We start from the raw sequence: 11,688 nt of genomic DNA on the forward strand, positions 1-11,688 counted from the left end.
GCGGCTCCCACCAATCTGCCGCCAGCCCGGGGTAGTCCGCGGGCGCTGATTGGCCGGCGCATCCCAGCGCGGCGCCGGCAAGGAGGCCGCGGCCGATTCCTTTCCCCTCAGAGCAGCGGCGTGAGCGTCAGGCCGGGCAGGCGAGGAGGTGGAGGTACTGCCGCTCCTGCTCCCTTCGCTATGGCTTCGTCTTCCTGGGCTCCGAAGGTGAGGCGGGCCCTGAGGTGACCTTGGCTTCTCCCTCAGAGGGACTCTTCGCGGCCGGGGGGGAATCCCCTTGGAAAGTCTCGCGAGCCTTTGACCGCTCCTCCCTTCCCGGGCGGGTAGGACATTCCGTGGCTCCCGCTCGGCCGCCCTTTGAAGGGGACGCCCTTGGAGCCTACCGGGCTCCCGAATCACAACTCCCGGCAGGCCTTTCCCTGGGGCCGCGCGGGGGTTGCTGGGACTTGTAGTTCAGCAGCGGCTCGAGTCAAGCGCGAGTCTCCGGCCCTTCCGGTGGAGCTGAATTACCTCTCCCAGCAGCCCCCGCGGCAGGGCCGAGAGGTCGCTGGAAGTTGTAGGCCAGCACACCTGCAGCCAGGTGGCAGCCGCTGCCCTTCCCTTCGCCCTGCTGGAATTCTGGCTTGAATCCTCGCCCCTTATTTCTGCCGCTGCCTTTGCTGGCTGCATCCTCACAACAACCCCGTGGGGTAGGTCAGGAGGCAGGGCTGGCTTGCAGGATCCCCCCCTCCGCCTGCACTGGGGTTGAGCGGTGGGCTTGAGCCCACTCTTTTGGGAAAGCGTTCCTGATATTTCCAGGCGTATCATTCTCTGGCAGTTATTATTATTATTATATATATATTTATCCCGACTTTTATTTATGTATGTGTATATGTATACACACACATAAACAAATAAAAGTATATATATATTATATTTATATTAAATCTGTTGGTATAAGTTATATTTTTACCACATCTATTTTATATATATCACTCATAGATAACTAATATTATTACCATTTTCAATTTACGGTGATCACCTGGTAAAATGCATGACAGGCCACCGATTCTTGGAAGGTTTAGGAGGTTTTGGGACATGCCAGCTGGATTTAGCTAGTGTAACAAGCAGCAACGGTTTAAACTTGTGTGTACGTATTTCCCATCTCTCTCGTTTAAAAAAAAATATATTATTTGTTTATTAAATTTGTATGCCTCCCAACGACTCTGGGAGGCTCACGAGTAAAATCCTTAAAAAAAGAATACAATCGGAAACAAAAATAAGGAACGAAGAGAGTCAGTTGACAACAACCAGGCTGGAACAGAAGGAAGAATCCAAGGGGGCTCCCCTCACCCTTGCTAAAGGCCTGGGAGAAGAACCAGGTCTTCAAATTCCTCTGAAACTCGAGTACTTGGAAGAGAAAAAAGATCTTCCAATGTCTTCTAGGGCAGTGTTCCTCAAGCTTGGCAGCTTGAAGAGGTGTGGACTTCAACTCCCAGAATTCCCCAGCCAGTGTGCCAAGCTTGAGGAACACTGTTCTAGGATGGGATGTACGTACCTTGTGTCTGGGTCCTGGCAGGGTTGCTGGGGTTCCATGTATGCATCCTTGACTTATTTCTCTGCTCTTTCTGATAGCCCAGAGGAGGTTAACAGCACTCTTACCCTTGTAATGGCGCTGCAAGGGTGGGCAGAGCTAAGAGCCAGGCAGGTGATGCCTGTCTTGGTGTATTTTCACTTTCTGGCATGTTCTGAAAAAGTGGTTTCTGTAGGAACATCTTGACAGCTTTCATTGGTACCAAATTCCTATTTGGTGAGTACACGAAGATTTGTTCCTAAAAATGATGTGGAACTCCCATCCGCTTTGCTTCTTTCTGCTTGATATTGCCCCTACTAGGAAGAAAAAAAAATAATATTGCAAGGCTGTTTCTGATAACAATGAAAAGCTGCAGGGCAAGGGCAGAATTCCATGCAGGTGAGTGAAAGGGTGCATACAGGAGAGAACAGTACCTCTGGCCTCCTCTTAGTTTGCTTGATTTTCAGGCTAACTGCAAACCCCGCTGCTTGGTTCTGCTTCTGAGCTGATTTGTTGAGCAGAAGGCAGAATTGATCTGAGCTTGATTTTCAAATTTTGCTGATCTGCTAAAGAGGCCAGTGTCCTATAATTTCCTACTCTCCATGGAAGAGTGGGGGTAACGCTAAAGGATTGCAGTGTAAATCAAAAATCTGGGAAGCATCTGCAAATAAGGTAAGAAGGTTTAAGCTCTTGGGGGAAGCACTGTGCTCACCAGAAACAGTTAACACTTGAATTGTGCTGAGTTAGTAGTGGTATCGGCTGTTCTTGCTCACCAGGATTAAATGTGACAAGACACATTTAATCCTGGTCTTCACAGCCAGGCCGTTTCTACTTTGCTGAGGGACAGAGTTCTAATCAGAGCTTTCCATGGTGTGATCAATCATATAACAAGGGTTCCTTTGATTATTTAAGCCTCTCACTTGCTTTAGGATGATCATCACTGTTTTTAAGATTTGCAAGGAGCATTTTGGATATGTTATTGTGTTCTTTCATGATTAAGTAACTGCCAGTTTCCTGAGCTAAAGCTCCATGGTGGGATCGTGTTGTTCAGGAAGAGGAAGAGGTTTGCTGCTTCAGATCACTGAGACATTGTTGCCCACGGTCACCACAAGCAAAAACAGATCCAGAAACCCACAAATACCTTCCACAGGGAAGCACAAACATTATCTAACAAGACCTTTTATGTGGGGCTCTTTCAAGCACCATCAAAGCTACTTTTTAAACTCTGCATTTGAGAAAGCTGGATGCAGTTCTTCTGGTGCAAAGAATAAGCACAGTTCTTACCCATATGTAAATCTGCCTTCCTGCTCCTTTGCTCAGGGACTGTAGTTCAGTAGACGCATAGCACGTACGTGCACAGCAATAAACAAGATTGAATGCTAGCTGTACATAGTTGCTTTAGAATGCAGCGCTGATTTAGTATAGCAGATACTTTCTCTTACTCTGGTTGCTAAAATTAACCATATTCTTATTTTCATTGCTATAGGTCTTTCGTTTACTTGGGGGGTTCAAAACTCAAAAACAGGTGACCAGAAATTTTGCTAGTACTGTGAGTATACGAGTGTGATTTTTCCCCCCTTTTTTAAGATACTTCTCAAGAGAGTTGTAGAATATCAAAATAAGATCAATGTTGTATCAATTAACTTCTCCTTTGTTAATGGTGAACTTTAAATTGGTACCAAGTATGGTATGTTTAATTTGAGTGTCAAGATCCATGCAGTTACACACTAGGAGAGACATTTAAAGATTTAGATATCTGGGTTTTGTTTTGTTTTTTATCTCGACTCTCTAGAAAAAAAAATCTGAGAATGTTTCTGTATAAATTAATTTGTATTTAAGTGCTTAAATTATCCAGCTGAAAGGTGGAAAACCTGAACAGGAGAAGTAAGCTGAGGACCTTCTGGGCCGTTTTTTAATATTTCCTACGGGCAGTAAGGGGGGAGGGATTGAGGACTCCACCTCTAGTAATTCCTTTGCTTTTTTTTACCCTATTTTTCTGTCCACCCACACTCCCAACATTACTCATTGATGATTCATGGCATTCATGCTTTTCTCTACATAATTAGTATTTTACAGATCTTTGAATCTGTAATCAAGTTACCGCTTTATATTATTTTTGGATTTGCTGCATATATAGGGTTGGTGCATGAGTGATTTAAAAAACTGGCAGAATCAAAATCTAGAAACCTATTTAAAAAGAGTCTGAGGTTGCTTTCAGTAACAGATACTCAGTTTTATTTTCCCCTCTTCTGTTAGTTTCGTTCACACTGTAAGATAACATTTTAAAGCGGTGTATTTCAAACTTGGCAACTTTACGATGTGTGGACTTCAGCTCCCAGAATTCCCCAGCCAGCATGGCTGGCTGGGGAATTCTGGGAGTTGAAGTCCACACATCGTAAAGTTGCCAAGTTTGAAAAACACTGCTTTAAAGCATCTTGGTTATATACCTTCTGGAGGGCGGAAGGAAGAGAGATTAGTATCATTTCCTGCGTCACGCAGAAAGCGTGTGGAAGAATTCTGCTGCTTAATGTGGTAAGTGCTAGGCACATGCAAAGTGTTTCAAGCATGAAATTGTCAAAGTGTCATGTTTGAAAACAAAACCTTCTGTTTCAAGCCCAAAATGCTTCCAGAACACTTGAAACAATCCAGATCATATTTAAGACAGCAATTTTGCATTCAGAATTGGGCACTCTGCAAAATGCTGTGCTTCAGAAATGAAACATTTTGCACACTGCATGTAACGGCCAAGCAGGGTCAGCTTTTAGGTAATGTGGGGAAATAGGCATTTGCTCTGTGTGGTTCTTTTACCCTCAAAGCAGTGGATCTGAATGGCTAGCATGAACAGATTTGTACTCTAAGCGTGTCACAAAGCTTGCTAAGTTTTCTTGGTAATCAGGCCAGTCTTTTCACTTCATCATTTACAGTAGGAGTGGGCAACTCGAGAAAGCAAACTCTTTCACATCATAATCTGAACCATTTTCACACTGCAAAGATGATGTCTGAATTCTGTATCCATAGAAAGCTAGCACGTCAGGGAAACCCAAGAAGCTAAAAGGGATATTATCATCCCATCGCAGCTTTGGCAGAATAAAAATGCAGAGAAATCACATGGCATCAAAATAACCTGGAGGTTTCTTTGAAACCATCTTTAATAATAACATCTGGTGGTTGAGGGTTTTTTTTTCTTTTCTTTCTTCTTTACCTCTAGTCTCAGACAGTAACGTTGATCCCAGGAGATGGCATTGGACCTGAAATATCTGCTGCTGTGGTGGAGATTTTTGAAGCTGCTAAGGTAAACCTCACCACGAATGGTTTCATTCCTTATGAACAATGATGGCGTTATCCTTTTATAGCAGTCTCCTGCTCGATGCTCTGGAGATGTGTTAAAAAGTGCAACATTCTGAGGACAGCCGCGAGGGGTGGGTGATTTGGGAGAGAGCTAAAGGGGAGATTTTGAACAGCAGTAACCTGAAGAAGGATCAGTGTGTCTGGGGAGAACTCTTATTAATGGGGAGCAGTGGCATTTGAAGCGATAGATGCCATCACACTTGGAGTCATAACCTGCACATTGTGATTTAACGCCATGATCTTTGTTCAGAGCTTTGGCTGTTTGTGTGATCTCATCCCACATTTGGTGTATGCAGTAGTCATGGTGAGCTGAGCTGTAACTGCAACAGTAATAAAATGTGTTCCCTGCATGGCTGATGCATGTTTTTAGTGCTCTCTGCTCTGGGTTGTGGTTTTGGCATTTGAAGAAACGTGAATTTTGGTTCTCTGCTTTCTCCACCCTTGTAGGTAAAGGCTAGATCCATATTTCCAAGAAAAACGAGTAATAACATGAGTTGTTATGTGATACAATGCCATAATTGAGATTAGACAGTGCACCAAGACATAGTAACCGCTGATGTAAACAAAGCATTCCAACATTATAGTTGCATCAGACTTCAGAGCAGTATAAATAAATGCAGATCTCTGCTTCTCCCTTCTGCATTGCTTGCAGATTTACTGCATTTATGCTACTCCTTTTTCCCTTAGGGAGGTCACTATGGAGTTCAGACAGTGCCTCTACTACCAGTAATTCTTGCCTCTAAATTTAGATGTAGGAGAGAGGGGAAAAGAAGAAAGATGAGGCATTGGTGCAAGGACTTTGTTTTGTTTACATCTCACTCAGCATCCACACGGTCCTTCCAGACCTCCGAGCCAAGCCACATACGCTTCTTGAAAAGAGGGCTGCTACTCCCCGAGGGAGAGCACCTACCAAGCAGAACCCATTTCGATTTAGATAAGGGTCTTAGATAAACCTACTTCAATTTCTCAGAATTCTTGGATTGATTCCAGGGCATTGTGGAGAGGGCAGACAGCTGTTCTGGTCAACGAAAGGCGCTACAGATTTCCTGTGGCTGATAGCAGCAGAGAAATGGGAATTTGTTCCCCACAGTTTGACTTATCAGCTGGGAAAAATGGGCAGAATGGGTTGAGAACCACGGGTTTCCCACATTACGGATGGTCAGAGATTCCAAGGTTTTTGACAAAATCCATTCAGCTGTAGATTGTCTTTCTCCATCTCGGAAGATAATGCCCCCCCGCAAAAAATGTGTTTAGGTCCCTGTTCAGTTTGAAGAACGAATCGTGACTGCGATCCAAGGACCTGGAGGGAAGTGGACGATACCACAAGATGCCAAAGAATCTATGGACAAGAACAAAATAGGATTGAAAGGTACTTCGGATACCTCCGTTGATGGAAAGAGAACAGCCAGGTTTTGCGGCCATTCGGGAAATCAGCCTGTGCTTGAATTCCTCTGTATAAAGTTTTGATATATGCCAGCAAGTTCGCATTACTTGTTTTTTTTAAACCACGTCTCAGTGTGGTCGTAAAGAATATTGTTACTTGGTTCACAGCCAGTTTCTAAATGTTGTGCTGCAAACGAGCAGTTCCCCACCTCTTTTTCAGGCCCTCTGAAAACTCCCATAGCTGCTGGCCACCCATCCATGAACCTACTGCTCCGTAAAACGTTTGACCTTTATGCAAATATCCGCCCTTGCGTGTCCATTGAGGGCTACAAAACCCCGTACACCGACGTCGATATCGTCACCATACGAGAGAACACGGAAGGCGAATACAGTGGCATCGAGCACGTGGTACGTGGATAGAGTGGGCGAAAATCAGATGTTTTCCAGCCACCCCACATCACAGATAACACAGGTGGCTTGAATTTAAGAAAATACTTAAACGAATTAACTTCTAACCACAACTGACCTTTCTTTTATGGTCATGTTTTCTGTAACTCCCCTTTTTTCGCTGCTTGCCTAACCGTTGTGTGTCTTTCAGATTGTTGATGGCGTTGTGCAGAGCATTAAACTCATCACGGAGGATGCAAGCAAACGAATTGCTGACTTTGCCTTCGAATACGCCAGAAACAATCAGAGGAGCAAAGTTACGGCTGTGCATAAAGCTAACATCATGTACGTGGCGATAACGCGGCTCCAGCCCTTCCAGCTCCATTATTCCAGTTTTCAGAATAAAACCCAATTTTCACTAAAAACATTTTGATAACCCATGTGATGCAATTTAATTATGCAACATGCGCCTAAAAACGTCTCTTAAAATAATTAAGCTTGATACTAATAGCTAAATCTGGAGTTCTGAATTGTATTCTTGGGTAACAATCCAGCGTGGAATTAACACAGCAGCTCATATCCTCGTATCTTAATTGGGGCACATAGCGTAACTCTTCATGAGGTGCTGGACTACAAATTCTGTCATAGGCCATGCTGGACCAAGGGGATGCGATACTTAGCCCAATACATCTTTGTCTGTCTGGATATAGTCACCATACCTGTGATTACTATGTAGTGGTCACAAATGTGGGACAGGCAGCTATACAAATTGAATAAATAAACGAATATCCCTGTTTGCATGCCGAGACCTCTAACCTGTGTTGCTCTTTTTAATACGCAGGCGAATGTCTGATGGCCTGTTTCTGAAAAAATGCAGGGAAGCAGCAGAAAACTGTAAAGATATAAAGTTCAACGAAATGTACCTCGACACTGTGTGTCTGAATGTGAGTATGTAGCGTATAGTAAGTCATTTAAGCAACCGCTGTTCTGGTTATGTTAGAAACCACTATTACTTGCCTTTTGTTTTTTTCTTTAGATGGTGCAGGATCCATCTCAGTTTGATGTCCTTGTCATGCCAAACTTGTATGGGGACATACTTAGGTAAGTAGCCTTGAGTTGGTTTAAAAGAATGCATTTGTGCATTGCAGGAATTCACAAGATTTAATCGTTCCCGCTCACGCTCCCAGAATGGCATACAAATTGAAAATCAGCAATTGAGTATGCATTTATTCATACGTTACTCGTTTTGCTAAAGGACAGGTAAAATCACAGCTAGAAACAGATTTAAGTGTTGCAAAAATGACTGTCATCTTTCTCAGAACATCAGTTAAGAGAAAGAAGCAGACTTAGACACTGGAAGAGTGTTTCTAGGTCTTGAAGGCTCCATATTACATAAAATGATCCTTGAAACAGGTTATTTAGAACTTAGTTTCCAGAACTATTATTCTTCGCTCCTACCCCCACTGCCCTCTTCTCATCTTGCTTTTGCCATCATGGCATGGGGGGGTCCTCAATGAGCCTCCTTTCACTCCTGCCATGCACTGCACTGCTGTGGTCCATCTGGGTGGGAGACATGTCCCCACCCTCTACTGCCAAATGTTCTCCTCGTGCTTACGTCTCTGTTGCAACCTGATTTTGTTTCCCTGCTGTACAGCTTGGGGTTCCCCACTGCTAGTCTGGAGGGTTATCAAATATCTTCAGCCAAAGAGCCTAATCGTCCTTTCTCCAATCCTTTTGTTTGTGTGTGTGTGCATTTTTCTTTCAGTGATCTGTGTGCAGGCTTGATTGGGGGTCTTGGTGTGACTCCAAGTGGGAATATTGGTGCTAACGGAGTTGCAATCTTTGAATCGGTAAGGTCTTGACTGTGAAGTGGACTTGAACCTTGTTAGACCCTCAACGCCATGAACTTTTGGGTTTGCTCCTGGACTTGCTATGAAAACAAAACTGTCTTTGTGACAGCTGTTGCCTCTTATTCGCCCTAAAGCAGTGTTTCCCAGCCTCAGCAACTTTGAGATGTGTGGACTCCAACTCCCAGAATTCCCCACTGCCCTAAAGAGAGGATGGCACTAAGCCACCAAGGTTGGGAAGGATCTGCTTGGATAAGTCACACACTGCCCAGGATCTCTGCAAAACGGAGAAGCCGTTATCGTGAGGCCTAGTGAAGTCATTGGTCTGGCACAGGGGTTGACTTATGAACTTTATCATGGCAACAGAGAGGGCATTGCTAGAAGTAGCTACTTCACTTATAGCTTTGCAAAAAATTTTCAGATCAAAATGTGCCAGCTCCAGAACATCCTGTTCCAACCGCACTGGAAATGTTCTGCCACCATTCCAACTTAATTGAAAATGTTCCACCCTCAAAACCAACTGTTTTGCTCTCTGTTATGCAGCCAGAAAAGTGGGGCAATGCAGGGTCTGAGCATTTTAACTTTGAGATATTTTGCATGCTTCTGTTTTAACTAAAGAGTATTGTTGAATATGTCCTCTAGATGTGATTTTGCACGTTGTGTAAACCCAACTCATTGTAGTGTAATCAACAAACCATGGGCAAAAAATTGTGGTTTAGCATTTCATGTGAATCTGTAGTACCAAATTACCTTTATGAAAAGCCCCAGACTTTAAATGCTGATGCAAGATGTCCATGAAAAATGTGCCGGTCAAGAGCAGTGATTGGTCAGTGGGATGAGAACGCCTTCTCTTTGCAGGTCCACGGGACGGCTCCGGATATTGCCGGAAAAGACTTGGCTAACCCAACGGCGCTTCTCTTGAGTGCCGTGATGATGCTGCGTCACATGGGAATGCAAGATTATGCCACTAAGATAGAAGCCGCGTGCTTCGAGACCATCAAAGATCAGAAGGTATATCTTGCTAAGGTTGATTTTGGGGTTCAGCTGGTGCACATTCTGGGGTTGAGTGCCTATGCGTTTAGGCTTAGGCCTTCTACTTCTGAAGTCCCAGCACTTCCCCACAACTTAGCTAGGCGTTGACTAGATGTCTGTGGTTTATCACCCTTTGCCACTTCTGCTATATAAATGATGATGTTTGCGCTATCAGTTAAGAACAGAGGGTGACAAGATGAAAGAAGTTCCCTCTACTACCAGACTTATAAGCAGAAACTGGGAATTTATTCTGGTTTGCAGTATAAATCTTTTAAAATATGAGTTTTATTTGTGTGTTGCCTATAAATCTGCTGATGGTAGAAAAATTAGATTGGGCAACCTGTTCGTCCCAGAGATAAATGATCTTAAGTTGCAGCCCTGTGCCCAGTTAGTAAAAATTAACCTCCCTTTCCCGATTTCAGGTCTTGACCAAAGATTTGGGAGGTAACGCCAAGTGTTCAGAGTTCACAGCAGAGATCTGCCGCAGAGTAACAGCAATGGAATAAAAGTCTGCTCTATGTCCTTCTGGTTTCAGCCACTCCTAAAGGATGCTTTTACTAAAGCACGTTATTTATTACATGTCAAATCCATTTCCTTTCTTCTTCTAGAAATAAACTCCTTTCCATTTCTATTGCTTGAAATAATGAAATTGTTAGCTACCTTGCATTTCAAACCCTTCTACTTACCAGAAGCGCTCCATAAACTGAAGTATAATTTTTCTCACCCCAACGGTTAGAAGACACTCCTCAGGCTGTCCTTAAGCAGCTTCTTGGCCTTAAAATAGCACAAGATAATTTTTCCCTTGAAAAGAGACCTTTTTCATCACTCCCTCCTGGAACCTGCCCTTCCAAAGCGCAAAGACTTGAAACAATGGCAATTTCAACTATTGTACATAAAATATAAAGTATCCAGATTTTAAGGGCAGAAGGAATACCATTAAATGGTAGAACTTAACCACACGTCCTGTTAGGGCTTTAGTATTTTTTTACACATCATTCCTTGGTCGCTCTAGCATTTTCCAGCGCAGATCAGTTCTACAGATTGCCTTTGTCCGCTGCTGATTATGAAGGGAACGCTAATGCTTTTTTTATCTTTATTTGTCTCAGTGAATACCAAATATATATTTTGCAATTACTACTGTATCTGCAAGCGTATCGTGGTTGGAGTTGATATAGCTTTGGGTTATATTTAAATGTGCTACTCTGCAATTAATGGGTTTCAAAGCACTACAATAAAAGATGAATAAGAAATGTATCTAGGGGAGGACTAGACTACATGTGGAGGACGCTGACTGCCGCTTCAATTCATCTTCGTTCCAAGTGATGTGTGTGAAATCAAAACGCATGCTATGGCGTAACTAAGCTGGGAGTTTTCTCCATCACGCAGGAGAATGAAATGTCCTAGGAGGGGAATCTGACTTGGAGTTGTGGGAACAGACGGTGGAGGAGAGGAGTTGCAGAGATGCTGGTTTTGAAAGCATCAATAAGTCTCCTGCCAGGTCCACTTCCAGTCTTTCCAAAAGGAAATGTGGGATATGTCTTGCTTTTCCCTGGGAATTCTTGGAAGTCCTGTTGTGTAGTACTATACGCTGTGGTGCAAACCTTTAGAACGTCTTGCAATAATTCCATGCCCAGCTTGTTACCTGTGGCACATTCCCATTCAGTTTCCAAGGTGCAGATGTGACCTACAGCAGGACTACCCATCAGACCAAGCCTGCTTACCTTGCTTGGTGTGTGTGTGTCTTGTTTTTGTTTTTTTGAGGGGGGTTTCATTCACATTGAAATCAAACCTGCAGAACTGCTTGCATTGCTACTAAGAATTCCCGTTCAGTACCCTAATCAATCAGAAAAGTAGCCATGAGAGAGCGAGCTTATTCTGTGTTTGATTCCGCGCCCTGTTTAATGCAGTAACTTTCATATGCCAGTACAGGCTCCAAATCTGGGAAACAGTCTTCTCCTAGTTCAGAATGTACGTTTTGGCGGCGGCGGCTGTCTGTCCACCTGTACCAAGTGAGCGGGGCTACCATTGTATGCATAATGAGAGGAAAATAAAAGACTTTACAAAGACATCTCTTGCTTTTGCTCTTTTAATAAGCTTTAAATGCTCCAGCCATCCAGTTTGCATTTCCCTCTAACCTCA

The 11,688-nt window shown here is 43.6% G+C and overlaps 1 protein-coding gene across 2 annotated transcripts; it reads left to right on the top strand.

Moving 5' to 3' along the window:
- The first annotated feature begins 31 nt into the window (after positions 1-31).
- On the top strand, positions 32-11,617 carry IDH3A (isocitrate dehydrogenase (NAD(+)) 3 catalytic subunit alpha). 2 transcript variants are annotated; one of them, XM_015890792.3, is made up of 11 exons: positions 32-207; positions 3,039-3,101; positions 4,761-4,844; positions 6,155-6,269; positions 6,504-6,691; positions 6,882-7,015; positions 7,512-7,614; positions 7,707-7,771; positions 8,436-8,520; positions 9,376-9,528; positions 9,972-11,617. In XM_015890792.3, exons 1-11 carry the CDS (start codon positions 181-183, stop codon positions 10,053-10,055), a joined length of 1,101 nt encoding a protein of 366 aa, XP_015746278.1. In that variant the 5' UTR covers positions 32-180; the 3' UTR covers positions 10,056-11,617. The 2 variants fall into 2 exon arrangements, with proteins under 2 accessions (XP_015746278.1, XP_015746280.1); XM_015890794.3 differs by having other exon boundaries at positions 3,039-3,077.
- Positions 11,618-11,688: the final 71 nt, after the last annotated feature.

This window comes from Python bivittatus, unplaced genomic scaffold (assembly GCF_059951505.1).
Source record: "Python bivittatus isolate LINGU-HERP-01145 unplaced genomic scaffold, Pbiv_v1 ctg000530_np1212, whole genome shotgun sequence".
NCBI lineage: Eukaryota > Metazoa > Chordata > Lepidosauria > Squamata > Pythonidae > Python > Python bivittatus.